At 44.1% G+C, this 19,973-nt stretch overlaps 1 protein-coding gene across 1 annotated transcript in view; it reads left to right on the top strand.

Moving 5' to 3' along the window:
- LOC104507773 (vacuolar protein sorting-associated protein 13B-like) overlaps positions 1 to 18,319 on the top strand; it is a gene marked incomplete at its 5' end in the record, with an annotated part of 91,587 nt that extends 73,268 nt beyond the window's left edge. Inside the window, 7 exon segments of the mRNA XM_010149157.1 lie at positions 1 to 32; positions 1,250 to 2,073; positions 6,482 to 6,658; positions 7,558 to 7,728; positions 14,386 to 14,562; positions 17,000 to 17,102; positions 17,764 to 18,319. The exon segment at positions 1 to 32 is cut by the window's left edge and continues 15 nt beyond it. Coding sequence (XP_010147459.1) covers positions 1 to 32; positions 1,250 to 2,073; positions 6,482 to 6,658; positions 7,558 to 7,728; positions 14,386 to 14,562; positions 17,000 to 17,102; positions 17,764 to 18,319 — 2,040 coding nt within the window.
- Between the last annotated feature and the right edge of the window lie 1,654 nt (positions 18,320 to 19,973).

Here is a 19,973-nt window from a genome sequence, read left to right as displayed (position 1 = left end):
AGAGCGGGACCTGTCCAGATCAACCTCAACAGGTACATAAAGCACATAAAAGATGATAAAAAGCATTGCCTAACAGTGCTGAGAGGTCAGTCAGCTTTCTAAGTGTTAACCGACTTACAAACTTCGGCTTAACTGTTTGTTTTGTTTAATACTGCTGCGAGCTCTGAGGCCTGTGTTTAGACCATATGTTATGCTTTGTATATCACAGTTAAAACAGGACAATCTGACATCGAACGTCATGTCACTTTAGGGTAAACACTAGATGGCTGATACAAAAAGAAGTCCCGAGGTGTTTGTTAAAAAAGGAAAAAAAGAAGACATTTTCCATCATCATTATTTTTGAGTGTGTTCATCAGTTTAAAATGTATTTAACCAGGTCCTGCCATCTGTAATTGTACAAGCTCCCATTAAAACCGGTAGGAAGCTTGATGTGCAATGGCTGTAGAAATAGTCTTACAGTCAATAATTAACTGTAACTGATTATAACACTCTTCTTTAGAAGACTTCCCCACGTCCATAAAACACTACAGCCTGGAGCTCAGCTCTGTTCAAGTGCAATTATAACACTACTGTTCCCAGGATGCAGAATGCCTGGCCTCCAGCAATGCTGTTACAACTAGAGCGGAATTTCTTGCGCTGTTTTTATTTGCACTGTAATTAAGTATTAATACCCAAGAAACTGGTCTTCAGCCGTACGTAACAGCCCGTTTGCTAGTTAAACTTGGCAATGGGCAGTTAACACGGGAGGTGAGGAGGCCCTCCATGCCATCAGCATAAAAATGCTGTGGTGGCTTTGTTGGAGGGCGCTCACTGTGTGTGCTGTGAAATTAATTATCCATAATAGTAACCTTCAGTAGTAGCTCCCAGAAAATATTTCAACAGCTGAGGCTGTATGTGAATTATCAGTGAATTGTATTTGTTGTCTGTTTTAATATTTGGCTCTGTTGCAAATCTAGTAGGGAATTACTGTATATGTAGAGAAAGTCCTGTCCAAACAAACCTGTTGATTGATAAGAAAGAAAGAGAAACCTGCCATAGGTGTATAATATATCATTTATTAGAAGACCTCCTGGGTGGCACCCACTGTGGTGATTAAGGCTGCCAGATCCTGTTATCATTAATGGGACTTGCACAATGAGTTTCCCGTGTGTTATAGAGAATGTCTCTCCTGATAGCTTCTTGAGAAAGCATGATGCCAGCTGAACTCAAAATACGTGAAGTAACAAAAGGTCTTTTCCCTCCTGCCTAGAAGTCCAGAGCAGACCCTGTCGCTGAAAATGTTCATCAGTCAGTTAAGCCTTGCTGCCTTTGACGATATTACAAACCACAAAGTGTCTTCTGAACTCCTGCGTCTCACAGCAGACAACGTTTTCCTCCACATGGCCCCAGCCACCAGCTACCTGAAACCACTGTCGCAGGACTTCCAGCGGGACGCCGTGGAAGGCCTCCCACAATTTCACAGTCTCCAAGTGTATTGTGAAGACTTGCAACTGGACAATCAGTTGTACAGCAAATCCAATTTCCACTTTGCAGTCCTACTGTGCCAAGGAGAGAAAAATGAGACCGTGCAGTGGTCAAGAGTGAGCAACCTCGTTGTTTGTAACAAAGATTTGGAAAAGTATAAGGAAAACTGCTTTATAAAACTCTGCATTGCTTTTTCTGAGGAAGAGGATTTCATGTTTCACGTGAATGACCTCAGCTTTGAGCTCAAACCAGCTAGGCTGTATGTGGAAGACACCTTTGTTTACTACATCAAGACTTTGTTTGATACATATCTTCCAGAAAACAAAGCCGCTTGTCAGTCCATGAATACTTCAGATACTACCCTGATACTGCCTGAACAAGTGAGAGAGCATGCAAGAGCTTTAGTCAAGCCAGTGAAGTTAAGAAAATTAACAATACAACCTGTTAACCTCCTTGTCAGTATTCATGCTTCACTGAAACTGTATATAGCCTCAGATCACACCCCTCTCTCCTTCTCTGTGTTTGAGCGAGGACCCATCTTCACCACTGCCAGGCAACTTGTCCATGCCTTGGCCATGCATTATGCTGCTGGAGCACTTTTCAGAGCAGGTCAGTACTTCTCCTTAACATGTAACATTTTTATTAGGTACCAGGATTCTGTGATTGTCTCTCAAGCTGAATAACCGAGATGTTAGCCATACAATCATTGTTTTCCTCAGACACTGTTGGATAATGGTATTTTCAGACACCTTTAATGTCCTGCCATATGACAGAAGGGAAATAAAATGACTGAGCAGACAGCAGTGAAGATTCGTAAAGTTGTGCAAAACATTAGCCAGCCATCTGAAGGCTTTACAAAACCCTGAACACAGCATAGAAGTGTATCCTAGCTGGCTTAGGTTTTGTCAGTTTATATTATAGCACTAGTCAGAATCGACCCACATTCCTCACATAAACTCCCCAAAACTACATTTAATCAAATTATTCAGCATGCTGCTCTGCATTCAGAAGTAAATTATAGCCCTGAATGTTGTGTTGTTGCTAAAACTCCTTTTGGCTGCAGTTTATGATTAGGAATCTGTCTTTCTTCATACGGCCTTCATGCAAAACTGGCACACAGATGTTTGTTGTCCTTTGATCCAAGAACTATGAAGTTTGCTGTTACTAACTTTTTCCCATATAGGATCAATAGTGAGCAATTAGTCTATTAGGTTAGCAGGTACCTTCTGTTTCCCATAAATATTAATCATGAAAACATGAAATTTGTTGTCTGATGTGTCTTAGTGTGGAACAGAATTTGTACCTGATACAGGAGGAAGGTCCTCCATCATCACACACAAGTAACGTACTTCACACTGAAACCTGGGATTTATTTTCCTGCAGTACTAATAGTCAGATTTTCTTAAATCCTGGTGCTTCTGTTTGTGCTGCAAGAATAGCTGTGACCTGATTTCTGTGCATGGTTTCCAGAATTTTACGTAGGTATTTCAGGTATTTAGAAACAGTGAGATGCTGAGCTGGTCTTTCACTGTGCATACCTGACCTGCATAGCTGATTATGGCAACCGGGTACACAGTTGTGCACCAGAACATTGTGCACCAATTCATTATTTTCTTGCATTATTTTGCTTGCAAAATTTGCAGGGTTTTTTTATTTTTTCCTACTTGTTTGGATTCGTTTTGCAGTCAAATCCCGTAGTACAGAAGGGGAGATGTAGTTTTTTCCCAATTAAGAGTGAAACTGTGGCCAAATATGGTCTACAGTGTGAATGTTTTTCCCCACAACTGGCTAGGAGTGGTGATACAATTGGTGATAGACTGCAGCAGGAAATTGGGGTTATACTGGCTTTTCATCCACAACATCCCAGGTGAGGCACATATGCGAGTTAGGGATTCCTGGGCCTGGTCTTGGTCTTTCCTCCTTGGCTACCCTTGCAGTGCGCAGCAGTGCGCAGGCCACCCCTTGCTCTGGGCTCATGATGTAGCTGAAGTCAAGCAGGTTTAGATATTAAGAAATAAGATTTGCTTCAGTGGAACTCCTCTTCAGGAAAATACATAAGCATATATTTAGCTACTACTTAAATTCCACTCAAAGCAATAAAACTAAGATGTATTTTTGAAAGAGGTTACTGTGATTCAAATAGTGAATTAATTAATAGTGATTAATGTTTGCTTGGGAAAAGAAGATGCTTTATTTTGGAGAGTTTGTGACACTTGTCAAGAGGCTGACTGTGCCAACAACATTAAAAAGGAGGAAAAAAATCAAGCAAAAGGGTTTATATGGTCTGCAAACCCTGAGTCCTTTCCTCACCAGCTGAGTTACACTTCTTGGATTGGTCTCTTGAGGACCTCACTTTCCTGCATTTTAACCACATTAATCTGCAGAATAACAGGTTGCTTGACCCCTTCTGCTCACCACTGTCCCATGCAGAAATCGTTGTAGCATCCGCACAAAGGGCATTCCCATACAGCTATGCCATGTGCTCCAGTTGGGAAATAGTCTCATTTTGCCCAAAGCTGTGTGTGAGACCATTGCTGCCCTGTGGGGAGGGGCACGATTTGCCTCAAAGCCTGTTAATGAGGATGTTTCAGCCTGCCCCATACATTGCAAAGGAGCAGCTAGAATCCATGCCTCATAAGCAATGAATGGGGTTGGAGAGCTCTGCTCAAATACTCTCATTAGGATTGCTTGTCTCAAATTAGCAAAACTTGCAATGGAAATTTCCCATCCTCTTCTAATTAATCTGGCTTCTATTTAAAGGTTAATATTCTATTTAAAAATATTACTGGTGTCAGCCAGATCTCACCCTTTCATTGCCTATAAAGAAAGTGCAGTGGGTCTTTGCTAATATAGTCGTAATTATTTCATATTAGTGGATATAATTACTAGGCATACTTGGGGAATTGGTAACCTGACACGATACTGTATTTCTGCAAAGTAAAATGCAGCGCAGAGCTTGTGAATTGAGGGATTATTCCTGATTCATCATTCCCCTATTCACAGCTGACTCCCACGCCTTCCTGCCTGGGTTGGGTGGTCCATGCCGGCAGTGTGGAGCCGTTAGTTTTGCTCTGAGCATTGGCCAGGGAGGGTCACCCTTGCTGCAGGTTGCACATTCCTCTCGCGTGCTCTCCCTTGGAGCTTCCCAAAACTGACAGCCCACAGGCCAGGGCCAGACTGCAACAGCCCATCCCTGGGATACCAGGCAACCCCTCAGCTTTGTGTTGAACTGGTTTTATTCCTGGATTTAATCTAGTTCTCATTCCTGAACACGCTGGTTGGCCAAATGTGTGAGCGGAGTTGGAGTCTTCTGTCCCGGCCTGGTGGTGTCTGCTGGGGGTGTTGCAGGGCAATCCTCAGGACAAGGAATGCCAAGAATTTTTAGGGAAAAAAAAAAAGAAGGCTGTAAGGGATTATTGCAACATTATTGATCAGAAAAAGCAGAAAGAGCATCTCTTCCATCTGTACACGCCTCCCCACCCCTCCAGCTTTTCATCACTTCACACAGTGGCAAGGATAATTTATTAAAAATACTACAGCGAGGGAGTCGCAGGCCCGGCCTGGAGCGCTGGCTTCCCCTGGTCCCTGGCAGGGAAGGACTGCCAGGGGAATGCTCCTTTCCAGGGCAGGCACTGCAGGGCCGCAGCGCTCGTTGCCAGTAGTACTTGCTTTTTGTTTTCATAGTCCATCCCACCCTCGGCCTTATGACCACTGTGGTTCCCGCTTTTTATACTACGTGTACTGGAGTCCTCAACCTGCCAGGGCTGAAATGTGGGACAGATTCAACAAGAATAATAGATTTTCCAGGAGCTTAGAGTGATAGTGTGAGATTAATTCATTTCATATGAGGAACATTTTCTCTTCTGTTCAGTTTCATGATTCAGCCTTCCACAGGAGTGACTGGGAGGGGTTAATAGAAAACAAGAAAAGCATCTGGATAGCAGGAGTTTGCGGTGATGAGATGGGAATGAGGAGGGCAGCGCAGATCAAGGGCCCTCGGTGGGAGAGCAGAAGGCCAGTCTGTCCATCTTTCGGTCTCCTGGCCCTGTCACGCCTTGTGTCGCTCCGACAGTGCCAGTCGAAATTCATGGTACCGGGGCTCAAAGACCAGGCAGTTCCTGTTTAAGGTTTATTGCCACTTCTGAATCGCTCTCTCTGGGCTGCCAAAAAAAAAAAAAAAAAAAAGAGTTATGCAGCACTATTTCCCTAATAAATCTGCTGCCAACCAGCCTGAGAAAGGCAAGACCTGCAAACAGCTTTCCAGCAACAGATTGCTGCACGCTTGGCCATCCAGCAAGCTGCTGGCAACCCTGCGTTTATATAGGAAACCAGATCCGCAGATACCTCTCCGGGGATATGCATAAGGAATACTCCCCTATGAGTAACCTAATCAGCATGTAGATGTCATTGCTGTTTACACAACTGTACTGAGCAAAAGACATTTGTCTGGCTTTCACTGCGCTCTGAAAGAAAATGATCAGCTTAGAAGGGTTGGGGTGGATTTAAAATAACTTCTTAAGCACTTGTCAAAAATCTGCATCCCCTTTCCTAACACTCCATCAAGCAATTGACCTGCACACTCCCGTAAAGCAGTACATTGTATCAGCGTAAACTCCCTGTCACAGTTGAATCACATAAGGATGTGAAATCACAACGCTGCCTTACAGCATCTAAAACCGACCCAGCGACCTGAACTCGCCGTCCCGTTCCTCCGTGGCTGTGGGGCTCAAGCATCCGGCTCCCTAGCACACTTTTAGCAGAAATACGGGAAGCTCCTGGAAGGAAGTCATTCTAAAGCTATTTGTGACTTTGCCAAAAGGATTTCTTTGATTTACGAAGTATGAAAGATTGCCATTTCTGAATTCATAGTGGATGAGTTATTTCCCGTGTTTTGCTCAAAGGAAGTTCATAATGCGATGAATTCTAGTGTGAAAAAGAGAATTAAGGAATAACCTTTTCACAACTGCTGCTTCTGCAGTTTTTGCAGCCGTAACATGTGTCTTGTTTCTCCACACAGGCTGGGTTGTCGGATCATTGGAAATTCTGGGAAGCCCAGCTAGTCTGGTGAGAAGCATAGGGAACGGCATAGCCGATTTCTTTAGGCTCCCCTATGAAGGGCTGACCAGAGGCCCTGGAGCATTTGTCAGTGGAGTTTCCAGAGGAACAACATCATTTGTAAAACACATTTCCAAAGGTAGAGCTTTCACTTCGTTGCTCCAACTACTGCTCTGTTGCCGCGCGTTGTTAAAGGATGTGTTAAAGTTTTAAACAGCGTTGCTTGCAGCTTTGTTGGGCTTGCTAGGCTGCAGCGAAATGCTGGGAGGGTAGCGAAGCTCGCATGTAACGTCTTATGTACTAAACAGATCACCGCTTAACTACGGTGCATAAGAATGTTTCAGAAACTTCAGAATTCTAAACCTCCCAGTGGGACGTGGAGATTGGCTCAGCCAGCATTTCATGTGATAACTGCAGAAATATTAAAGGTGTTCTGTACTTCTGCTAACCATCAGAAATCCTACACTCTGTCGCCTCATCGTATTTATTATTTCTTTAAAAAAAAAAAAAAGAGTGGATACAGTTGTCACAAGTGTGGCAGTAGGTGGATAGGTTTTGACAGCAGGGCTGGGCTGGCCTGAGAACAGGAGCAGCTTTTGTTCGGCGAAGCCTGTATAAACAGTGCCATCGCGTGGCTCCAGCCGCCGGGGAGACCAGCCGCTCGCTGCTGCTCCAGGCTCCCTCAGGACACGTCCTCCTGGGCTCCTTCTGTAAATATTTGTTTACCTTCCCATCACCCCTCCCTCCATTTAGGTTAGCCTTCCAGAAATTTGGGAACTGGGGAAGGATGTTCGGATGAGTTGCTGTTCCCGCCAGCCAGGCAAACCTGGTGCAGGCTAATGTAAAAGGCGTGACGTGGACCGTAGAAGCAGCGTGGTGATGCTTAACAAACAGTGAAGTATGTTACACATGGGCGACTTCTCAGTTGACTTGCTGTTCTGCTCCTAAGCTCGGTATGGCAGCGAGGCATAGAACGTCTCCGTGTTTTAAATTAAAGTATTCTGATCCAGACCCAGATGTGTATCTCCATGTATTTAGGTACACTGACGTCAATTACCAATCTGGCAACGAGTCTTGCTCGGAATATGGATAGGCTGTCACTGGACGAGGAGCATTACAACAGACAAGAAGAATGGAGAAGGCAGCTTCCAGAGAGCCTGGGAGAAGGACTGAGACAGGGGCTCTCTCGTTTAGGCATTAGCCTTTTAGGTAACGTACTATTCAATATCAAGTTGAGTGATAATACTGTTTTCTAACCTGCTCACCAGCCTTTTCTATACGTGAGTTTTAATTGCAAATTCTGTTTGTTTTGGTGTTTTCTTGTGAAATAGCCTCACAGTATGTATGTGAGATACTGTTTCTTTTTATCAAGGTTTAGTGGCTTTTGAATATGTTTTTTGTTGATAAAATAATTGTAGCTAAAGAACGAGTTTGCACGCTCTTTGGGAAATAATATTTTCACTAGTACATGGTGTGTGTCTGAGAAGGAAAGAATAATTCTGCACTGGGCAGGGTGACTTGTAACTCAGTCAGCACAAAGACGTCATCACGCTGATGTTTACTTTCCAGTGAGTTATAGGAATGCCTTCCGAACCTGCTCGGGTTTGCTGCACTGTAGATATCAGGGATTCTTGCATTTGTTTGAAAACCACTTGAACTTAGTGCAGATGTTAAGTAAGCTTTGATGAGGAATTCTGCTTTTACAAAGAGACCCAGAACATCTTGATTCAGTGTAATTGTATTCATCAGGCAGCCAAGCGGTTTGGTTAGAAGTGAAGATTATTCTGGCCATTTCAAAATAGTACCTAAAACTTTGAAAACTAACCCGCGCTGGGGGGAAAAAAAAAAACCTCTGCAAGAAGTTTTGCAGTAAGGGGCTGGATTTTCTAGGTTACTTCTACTTGTCACACAGCAAAGGAATGCAGAACTGTATTGTTTGGCAGAGTTCCTCAGTACGTATTAAAGAGTATGAATCCCTTAGAGATCAAAGTGACCAAAAGCAGTCCAGTGCAAAAGGTTAGGAGAGCTGAAGCTTGAAAGGATTTGTCCTCTTTCCTAATCTTCAGTAGTGTACACAACTCCTAAATTTGCAACCGCAACCCTGAAAGCCCTAAAGAGGAAGTGGTAAAAATGTTACAAGTTTGGGTTAAGTTACTGGAAATTATTTTAAGCAATAACATTAGATGATGTGAAGCACTGTCATTTGATAATGCCTGTAAACCAGCAAGCGAGTGTCCTGGGAGAAATGTGCATAAAGGAGGAATTTCATATATTGGTAGCTACTAACTATCCCAATAGTAAGCTGTTAGTGGTGTTGCAAATCAAAGGTGGTTCGGAGAAGGTTTTATTTTTCCTTCTTGTTTTATTGGGCTAAGGGCAGTCAGGTTGAGTAGCTGGATGAAAAATTACGCTTTTAGAAGCACTGTGTCAGCCTGCTGTATACGTGCTGGTGAATGGTTTGGTGATCCTGGCTCGGTTATTAGTGAGACAGCGAGATAATGTGGTGGGTATCCCCTTCACTCACACACCAGAGCCCTGCAGAGCCAAAATCATCAGCTGGGCAGCCTTGAAATAAAGAGCAAAACTTGGTCATTTTGGCTGTAACAAGGCAAAGTTTCTGCTGTTCAGGAAAGCCGGGAACCCGTATCACGCGTGCACAAATACGCCGTGCGGTACCTCCCTGCGCACAAGGCTCCCTTGTTTGCGGGAGTACGCCCGAGCTAAAAACAAAACCGAAAGAGTTAGAATTTCAGTGTCCCTGGTATCCTGAGAAATCAGACTTCACATTAGAAACTTAGAGCTTCACGTTAGCATTTAAACAGTGCGCCTCTGCAAGCCTGAGAGCTTGTTCTTATGCCCGCTGTTATTATTTAGAGATTCCTCCCTGCTAAATACCGCCATTCTTCACCGGGGAGGCAACGAAGAACCCAGATAAACAGCGACAGTTACTGTGTAGCTGAACTTGACAAGCATGGGACTTCTCACTAAGGGAGGAATCAGAAATATTCCACTGAATTTGTATCAGGCATAATTTTTCTATTTAAACCTGATCTTCAAAAAGCATGTTTTCTCTGTTTACAAAGCAGCTTTCATGTAAATTCTGTCGAGACCTAAATTATGACTAGACCTACATTTCAATTTTTACAAACACATCAGAAAGCTGTTTCTGTTCTGACCATTTAGTTTAAAGAATCCTGTGGCTTCCCCCCATAAAACCAGTCGTAGTTGAAGGGGAGGTATCACCGTGCTGCTTTCTTTCACCAGCCTGTTCAGAGTGAACACGAACATGCTTACTCTAAAAACACATCCACATTCTTCATCCAGGACACGACGCAGCGGAGCTGCTAGCTTATTTTCCTTCCCGTGGATGAAGATTTCGGATGAGCACAGGGATGCAGAGAGCAAGACTCTGTGAGGCCATAATTTCAGTGACTTTCTAACTTCAAAACTGAGAAGTGGGAAGAAAATTTCTAGGATAGTCACAGTACTGTCACGTTTCTAAAAGCCGCCTTAGTCATGCAGGCAGCTTAGAGACTTGCAAATGCAGATCTCGTGCCTAGGCACGGGCATGTAGGAGCTCACCGATACCTTGTGGTACCTGCGCAGAACAAGAGTTGCCTTTCTGATTTTTCTGAAAATCTGGCTCATGGTGGCCCTGATTCAGCAAAGCACTTAAGCATGTGCTTAAGAGCTTTGCTGAATCAGGGCCAAAATCATGTACTCTTGTCTCCTCCTCAGTGCAAGTTGTTCCCGGTGGTACATTCTTGAGCGCTTTGTCCTGTCTCGTTTTAAATGACTCAAGCGCTGTCAGGGTGTTGTTTGATTTGATTGTTATCTTTGGCCGGCTGTCGTCTTCTTTTCTCATTTGGGGGAGACTTGTGGGTCACTTTAGTAACATTGGTGCGTGCAAAGAAGCAAAAGCTTATGATAGGTGTGTGTTTTCTTTTATACGATTAGATAAAAATGCAGTGAAATTGTATGTAAAATATTTAGATGATCAGCACTCCCCACCAAGGAACTGTCCTTGCATTGTGCAGGATGGGGTCAAGCTTTAAATCATAACTCATAACTGTGTAAAAGAGACTATTGAAACGATAGACTTCATTTTCAACTACTGGTCCTAGTGAAAAGCACAGGATTGAAGTAGTTCCCTTCAGGAAGTCGAGCATTTCTGAAAAAAAAACCAAAAAAGCCGACAGCTATTAGAAAAGCCACAGTGGCAAATGTGCTCGGCTTCTCAGTTCCTGTTCCCTGCTCTGGGGAGAGTGAACTGATAATATTACTGACTGACAGTGTAACTGCTGCTGGGGAAGACAGAGCCTGCATGTCAGAAGCTCACGTATTTGTTATTATGGGGGGGATGGGGGGGTGGTTGTTCCTTCCGTGCAGCGATCGCGGAATCGGGGCCACTCTGCGTTTGCCTATCTACGAGCGAGATGCTGAGAGCCAGTGTGAACCCCGCAGGTGTGTGCTATTCCACACACTAGTTCTACACGAGCGCGTGCCAACAGGTGCTCTTGCCTTCTACCTCTATTTTTGTGTGATGTTTGTGAGATGAGACTGCTCTTCAGCCGGATTTTCGGCGTGGAACACTTGCAGAAATCCTGAAGGACAACGGAGAAAAGGCAGTGAAATGGTCTGAGCTTGGCTAGCTTCCAGCCGCATGGCAAAGCGTGGCCAGTTTCTCTTGGGGGGGATTTTCCCCAATTATTTCTTGGTCTGAAAGAGTTCAGCACAAGCAGCCCAAGCTTTGCTAAGTTCCGTAAGCCGTGTTACATTCGCCAACATCGTCAGTCTGTGCACGAACCAGTTGCTGCCCGTAATCAAATTCTTATTGAAGTAATACAGTGATACACTCTGAACTATCTGAATTTTGTAGTTATCAAAGTATCTTTTTTATGGTTACTGAACAACATGTATTAACCCGAGCGCACCCCAGCTGATGTTTAGCAGATGTTACGGTGTTGCTGGAACCTCTTTGGTCCAGTAATGGAAGAATATGTTTTTGTTTTGTTGCTTTGGTGTTTAATTTTATTGAGGTTTTCTTTATACATACATAATCTGTGTGTACATATGTGGACATGCATATAAAATTGAATGCCTAGGGTAAGGAAGGAAAGAAAATGGAGGATGGTTTCATTTTTTAAAAAACTAATAATGGGCAAGGAACGTTACAGAGAAGGGACGGGGCAGCAGTAGGACACCATAACTGTCTCTGTGCTTTGAGAATGAGAGTGGGAAGGGAGGAACCACTGCATGTGGTTCCATGCTCTGCTTCCCTGATACCCTACTGAAACCTGGGGGCGAGACCCTTCTGCACTGAGTCCATCCCCTGTGGTGCTCCAGCCACTAACTTCATGTCAGAAAGGAAGAAGCCACATGGACGCAGGGGACATCTTTGCACAGCTTCTGGTGCTACGAGATGCAGTGACCCTCACGTGTGTGTCACCATAATCCCACTGCTGTTGGGTTTTGAGGTTGCTCAGCCCTTGACCTCTTGGGTTTTTTCCTTTGCCCACACACGGTGCGTCCAGGAAAGGAGCTGCACGGGTCTGGCTTCCCCATGTGAGGCTGGTGGGACCAGCCACTCCATAATGAAGGAGTAAGGTTATAGTTTATTACAGGATTTGGTGGGTATGACCACAGCCCGTGAATGAGTTCTGTCAGTGAGTTGCAGTTTGAGGGAAGAGATTACAAAGGGTGAGCAGAGCAGGAAGAGGAGGTCATTGGTTATATTTTTTGTAGGTAGAAAGACAGGACTTGCAAAAGGGTCTGACGTGCAAAGGCGCAGTGGCTTCACAGACAAGTTCAGTGTGGATAAAATGGCAGAATAACAGAAAGTGTGGGAAGTACTCAACAACTGGCTAATTAAGCTACATATTATTTGGGGTACTATATAAATAATCTTATATAGCACAGTCACAGCGGTTTCCATTCTTTTTCCTTGTCCTCTGGGCCTAATTCCAGCTGAGAAGTGCCTGGAGCATACCACAGGTCCTTTGGAGTAGGCTCTTATTTATTATTACCTTATAACTTTGCTCAAGTGTATTGCAGTAAATAATTTATTAGTGCGAGGACTTAGATGGATTACATTTAATAAGGCAATAACTCCTGTTCTGAAAGCGCAGTTGCTGTGGATGACCTCGAGAGACAGGGTGAAGGAGGTCACAGGGTAACGTAATACTGTAACTTAGCAGAACAGCAAGTATTGTTTTATGCCTTCAAATGCATCACAATTGGACAAAAGAAAAGACTGGACGAACAATCCCAATTGTGTCATGCGGTGTTGGGGTATTATTTTAGTCAAGCAGCAGGAGCAGCTGGTGAGTACTAATGAAACAGAATTTAATTGAAAATTGCATCGTTTCCACGGCATGGCATTAAGGAAGCCTCATGGCCTTTGTGGTGCGACGGGCGAACGTTCAGCTGCACGCTCAGCTTCAGCGAGCGAGCTCAGTAAAACCCGAGTGCCACGTGAAAAATAGCGTTGTCTGGGGAAATACCGTACGTTTATCCGTAGAGGATACGCATATAGAAACTGGAAGCAATCTCTGCAAGAGGAAAGGGAAAAATTTATGAGGGACACAAGTTTCTTGAATTGCTGTTAGATAGTATCCAAGGGACAAGGATCTGGGGAAATGCCTTTTCTTTGGACAGAATACCAGTGTACAAGCACAATATTGTTGTTCAAAGTCAGCAACTTCTCCATCTATCCAGTAATGGTAACTAAAACCATCTGAAAACCGGTTAGCGGCTAGCTGACTAGTGCCTGTCAGGCTGGTAAACACATGGGGCCAAATACCTCGGCTGTGAGTGTCTGAATCTGCGGAATTATGCCTGGATTTGCTTCCTCATACAAAGCAGAATCTTCAGAGATGCCTGGGCTGCAGTAAAAAAGCCCGATTAGCAAGGTGTCACTCGGTCCTACTCCTTAAATAATTGTTTTATTGTGATATTTGCAGCTGAAGATGCAACTGAGAGCCAGCTGAGGAGCCTGCAAGCTTCCTTTTCACTGAGCAAAGCAACCCGGATCAGGCAGGCCGTTTTCTAACCGATGTCACTTTGTCCAATCCTCGTACTTGTAGTGATTTCCAAATAATAGCTTATCTATCAAAGTTACAATAACTAGAGACATGCCTGTGGTTAAGTGGGTAGAGTAAACTCAAGATCAAAGAAACGTACCACCTCACATACCTGTTTACATTTAGGAAGATTTAAGTCGGAGTCCTCTGTTGATACTAAAAGCTGGGAAGGTCACTGTGTCACTTGTAAAAGTTTGACCCGTGCGCATTAAAGTAAAATATGATTGTTTTCACAAAAAAGTAACAAAAAGTCTCAAAGTCTAATTCTGCTAATCTTAGTAATATATCAAAAGTTGCATTAGCTTATGAACGTTTCTGGCAGTGGAAGAGGATATAAAAATGATCTATTGAATACAGGCAGTTTTTATTCTCATGAAGTCAATCTCGGGCTTACGTGAAAATCTCATTTCCATAGCAGCTCAAGTCGTCTAAAACCGGTGGATTTTAGCCCAAGCCCAACACACTCAGAATTGTGACACAGAATAAGCTAAATTAAACTTAACTCCGCCAAAGCGTTTAGCGAAAGTAGTTGAAAGATGAAAACATACTGTCAGGTAAAGTGATCTGAAGGTTTAAAAATGCAAACCACATTAGAAAAGGAAGTTGGGATTTAACTCAAACCAAAGCTAAGGTATTGCTTAGCGAAGTGGTGGCACGCTGCATAGCTGCGTGAGAAGGGTGGGGTACAGTCTGTAATCCAAGAAACATTCAGGTCCAGAGTAAGATTTCCTCTTATTCTGGGATATTAATCTTCGCTAATTACTGGGGACTCTTGTTTTTTCAGGTGCGATCGCTGGGATCGTGGATCAGCCGATGCAGAATTTCCAGCGAGTATCTGAGGCCCAGGCTTCAGCCGGGCATAAAGCCAGAGGGGTCATCTCGGGTGTGGGGAAAGGAATCATGGGCGTCTTCACAAAGCCCATCGGAGGGGCGGCTGAGCTCGTCTCCCAGACAGGTTACGGTGAGTTTCTCTCTTTCCAACAGCTCTGCGTAGATTTTTAAATGCCCTTCAGGTACAACCTGCCGTGCCTGACTTGCTCGGCTCAGGAGCTGTGCGATGACAAGAAAGATTTGGAAACGCCACCGCGGAAATAGTTAACAAACGTTGTGCTGGTTTTCTTAACAGCCATCGTGCTCCTCTCTTGTGTTACCGCTCAGCCTTGTACAGCCGCAGGAACACAGAATGCAGAAAGCATGAAGTAATTCTTGGAATACAGTGGAATTAGTTACAGAAACATATGTGCTTACAAAAGAGTTTTTGACATAAAAGTACCAGAGCAACACTCTAGCCAATTACAGCGTTAGTTTGAGATCGCTTCGTTATGGCAAGGAAAGAGTTGTGCTGTCTCTACACAGAGAGTTATGTTCCTGGGAGAAAGGAGTGAGGCATGTGGCGGGAGCATCCCCCGGTTTTGGATACGCGGGTAACGTTAACAACCAGAGGTGGGTTTTCCAGCTGGACTGAGCACTCAGTGGCAGGGGTGGTGAATGAAACCTTTCAGATTGATGTGAATACTTCTGGATGACCCAAAACTGTAAAAGATAAAATATCAAAATACACTGATTTCTTTGCTTCCAGTATCAATAAATCAAAGCTGTTGGTCTGGATATTTAAAGGGCTGGGGGGGGAAGTCAGGGAATAATAGCAGGGAGATGTATTGATACAAGGACAGTGTGTCAATAATCTTGCTTCACTAATTACACCGGACAAATGTTGAAGATTTAAGCCTTTAATGGCCAGCAGTATTTATGTTTGTGATGTGTTGATTAGAATACGAGTAGTTCTCCTAGGGCTTAAGTTTAGGATATTGTTTCCATGCTTCCCCTTCCATTCAGAACTCATTCCTTGAAGCGATCTATTTAAAGAAAAAATGAAACATTTCATTATTACGGTCCTTTCAAATTAACTTTATCTGTTCGCATCAGCGCGAATAATAACTGTTCTCCTGAATTATGCATCCCACAGGAGTAAAACCTGGAGCACTACCATCAGAAACCTTTTGTCTGTTGTCGGCTGCCTCCCCGTTGTTTCTGCTGCCCCTGGCACTGTTCTTTCTAGATTTAGTTCCACTGCAGTCTTTATCAAGAAACTTGTAAGAGCAGAGGGACACTTTTCATCGCAGATATGGTATACAAAGCATCATGTTTTCCATGAGCATGTGACAAAAAGACTTAGCCAGGAAAAAATCATAAAAACTGTATCAATAATAGCTGACAGTGCGTGAGAGGAAAACACACAAGAGTTCAAGTAACTCTTACCCACAACTGCATTGGAAGAGGGACCGTGCCTCTTGCGGGGGACCGAGGGGTGGGGGACCACACAGAAATAAACACATGTTCTCTCTTTCTCCATCTGTAAATAACATTTTCACTCACATAATGCTGAGAACCTCAGTAAGCCAACTGTTACAACTGGGATGCTGCTTTTAAGTATTACCATCAACATGTGTGCTAAAAATTAGAGGGGCTTTTTTTCAGCGCCGATGTTTTGTTTAAATTATTATCCATTGTGTACAAAGGAATCTAAGCTATTGACACCCTTATGCAAAAATGCCTTTTGCTTCAGTGGAATGCTTAATTAGACAAAAGAAGATTTCTCTGTTTATTTAACGAGGAACCTCGCACTGAGCCGTACGACACCCGCGCTTGCTGCGTAACCTACTTCCTGTCTGTCCTGTAAAAATTTTGAAAACTACTTATCTGCGAGGTTTTTTTGCAACCTACTCATTCTTTCTGGTGGCTGTACCTCAGCTTTAAAAGTTTACAAGCCGTCTGAAAGCATACATCCCCTATCATCGGCAGCTTTGGGCAGTCTGTTCAGAAACCTGTTTAACTGCTTCTTGTAGTGTCCGTTCTGTGCCGGCACTAAGGAGAATTCACAGTGAACCAGGTGCCCCGGGAGATCTCATAAACGTGTGTGGATCAGCATTGAACAGCTGGATTAAGTAACTGAACGTTTAAGTACAGTATCTAGGCGAACTTGCCTTCTAATCCGTACCAACCGTGACACGTATATGGGAGTGTTTTAATGCTAAGCAAGAAAGTTAGCAACGGCCTTGATTTTTTCTGCATAAATCCTAAGTGATGTATCCGATCCTGCTCTGAAATGATGGCTCTCAGGAGCATTATGTTTCTCGTGATTGCAAGTGTACGGCTGATTTTTCGAACACGCAGTGGGGTGGTTTTTGTTTCTAGCTAATGCAAGATCACCGGGGTTAAGTGCACAACTCTTGCCTTGTAATATTTAATGAATTATCTTGATGACAGCTTCCAAAGATGTGACATCATTTTGGATCTGCACTGTTTTATGAACTGCTCTGAGCAGATGACATCACTGCAACATGTAACTGTTTTGTAGAAAACAACTACTAAAAAAAACTTACATTCTCTTACCACAGGTATTTTGCATGGAGCCGGACTTTCTCAGCTTCCCAAGCAGCGCTCTCATCCAAATGATCACCATGTTGAGCAGGCTCCAAACAGCCACGTCAAATATGTCTGGTAAAATTATTTAGACACTTGCTCATTTTTACATCCACGTTGTTTATTAATAGGTTCTGGCCTGTGGTCAAGTTAACAGGCTGCTTCCCCAGGAAAGGCTGAGTTATGGCCGTTTGTTTAGGAACATTAAACACAAAGGTAGTGCATAGAAACCCAATCTGCAAATGATGGGCTGCTGATCTGCTTCCAGCTTTGGAACTACAGAGCTGATCTTTCTTTAATGGCATTCAGTGAGTTCTTACTTATTTATCATTGCTCCGAGCCCAAGAAAAATACTGCACATCTCCAGAAACAGCTGTTAGTGAAGATAGCTTTATTTTCTGCACTGAATCTGTAAGCCACTTCTCAGGGTAATTTTTCTATTAGAATGGGAAATAGGCTGACCTAGCATGGTTATTAGGCCAATTTTGCAGTGAGTGATTAAGGACTTTTGATAAGTAACAGTTTTGCATTTATTCTCTAAATCATAAGTCTTACATCTTTCAGTAATGGACATTTGGAATATACTCCCTGGCTTACTTTATATTTGTAGGTGATAGCTACAGGCTTAAGTAAAAACATTACTGATGAGAAGTCTGGGAGATTCCAGTGCATAACACTGACTACTACTGGTTTTTCTTCTTTTTTTTTATTCCTTTTTTTTTTTTCCTTGATAACGCAGGAAAATGCTGCAATCCCTAGGAAGGCCAGAGGTCCATATGGCCTTAGACGTCATGATTGTGAGTGGATCGGGTCAGCAGCACGAAGGCTGCTTGCTGCTCACCTCAGAGGTGCTCTTTGTGGTCAGCATCAGTGAGGACACGCAGCAGCAGGCATTCCCCGTGACTGAAATCGATTGTCTGGAAGATGATCAGCAAACAGACCTGTTGAAGGTGCAGCTAAAACAACAGAGAGTGCCTTCCGATGTGGAGGTAAGGACTCGCGTGCGGTTTTCAGTCGAAGATAAGTTACACCGATGGCGATGCGTTTGGCAACAGGAGTGTACTCGCCTTTGGGTCGGGAGGACAAGAGGTCTGAGTGCCAAACCAGGAGACCCCATAGCTGATGGTGTTGCCCTTTGGATGAAAGGGACGTGTCTCCTCCCTTCTGTCCTCTTACTGATCGTGACATTTCCTGTCTGTGACAGCAGCTTTGTGAGGGAAAAAAGTAGAGGAATCCGAGTTCTCGGCAAGCACCACCTCTTCTCTGCAGAGGTTGTCATGACTGCGTGTGCCTGAGGTGTTTATTGTTTGGCAAGTCAGCGTTGCTGCCTGTGCCTGCAAAGTCACAGCGAGAACAGTTCCTTTTATTCTTCTGTGAATGTAACAGTTCAGCGGTGCTGATGCGTGCTCCTTTCAGCGTGCCGCTTATCTCGCCGCTTCCCGCGCAGCAGCCTTGCTGGGCTGCTAGCTGTATTCGCTTCCTTAGATCGTCCTCCTTCTGCAAATGCCACCTTTGCAACGGATCGGTTCTTCTGCTGAGCTTGATGCACCAAGGGTTTGCCAGTAAGAGTGTAAATCCTTCATCTTCCTACTGAAAGATCTCCGAGCCATTTGAATACTGAGGTTTTGGATGAATGATCTTCTTTTAATGGTGGAAGAATGTTGTATTTTTACACTTTCAGGAAACAATGTTTATTGTGTTAAGTTCTCAAGTGGAATCATATGAGAGGTCATTTCAAAAACAAACACGCACGTCCCAGTTGTTGTTTTATAAAAGTGTGCCAGGTAGTTCATAGGCTGCCGTACCAGAAATCTCTCTGTTTCAAATGTAAGGGCAGAACATGCAGAACCCCATGAAGTATGAGGTGTGTCAAAAAGTAGGGGAGGCTCCAGTACCTTCAGTAACATCCCAACTTTGCTGAAGTCATTGAAGAGTTTTGCCATTGATTCCAGCATGGCAAAGACTTCATCCGTGTTATGACAGCGCTTGGATGTTTTTTGGGAAAGCTTCTTTTAGTGCTGAATTCTCTATTTACATTTATTGTCTTTCCACTAACCTCAGTCTCACAGAGTGCTGTTGACTGAAGTTGTCTTCTCTCACCACAAAGCTACATGAGTCATCACTTAAATTTTGATGTGAGTGGGCAAAGCTCAGCTTTTTTATCCCTGAGTGCTGTGTGGTTGCTGGAGGCACACATGAGACTGAATCCAGACTATCCTGCTCAGTCCAGAGCTACTGTCCTGGAGGGGAGAGGAAGACAATTTGTTCTCCTTAAGGCATTTGATGCACTCAACTGATCCCAACCCTAACCTGGCACCAGCCCGGTTCTGTTCTTATTAGGCTGTTGGCTCTTGTCTCTGTATCTGGTTACCCAAGGGGTGAGGAGTGGGCTGCTGCTCTGGGGGAAGGGCCACTTGACCACAGGTTGCTGCAAGAGGGTGATGAGGCAGAGGGGCTGCCCGTCTGCGAGAAGGGACGGCAAGGGACAGGGAGCCTAATTCCAGTCCCCACAGCCGCTGCAGCTGGGATCGTGTAGGACTTCTGGGCAAGCGGCTCCTGTACATGCACAGTGCAACCCTACGTGGCATGTGCAGAGGCCAACATCCCCACACGCACGGTAGTGCACGTAGTGTGGCCTTCTTTGGAGGTGCTGGACCAAATACATGTGTTTTACCTAACTTCTGGAAAGAAATATGGGAGTCCTACTCCAGCAGTGTAGCAATGGCAGGAGCTGTAAACCTGGAGCCACCCAGCCTCAACACACAATCTCCTGCTGATGCAGGCTCTTGAAAATGAGGTGAAGATGTATGCATGATAAAAGTGGTGAAGAGTGCCTGTGCCCAGGTGGAGCAAAGTCAGTGATGGTGAGACAGCAAAAGTGTAGCGAAGCTGTACAAAACAGACCTGGAAAGCTAGTGCTTTCAGCATGCAGACACTGATGCTGAAATT

This window comes from Eurypyga helias, unplaced genomic scaffold (assembly GCF_000690775.1).
Source record: "Eurypyga helias isolate BGI_N326 unplaced genomic scaffold, ASM69077v1 scaffold36743, whole genome shotgun sequence".
NCBI classification, from domain to species: Eukaryota; Metazoa; Chordata; class Aves; order Eurypygiformes; family Eurypygidae; genus Eurypyga; species Eurypyga helias.
The sequence above is the reverse complement of the archived record's forward strand: the minus strand, read 5'-3'. Positions and strand labels throughout refer to the sequence as shown.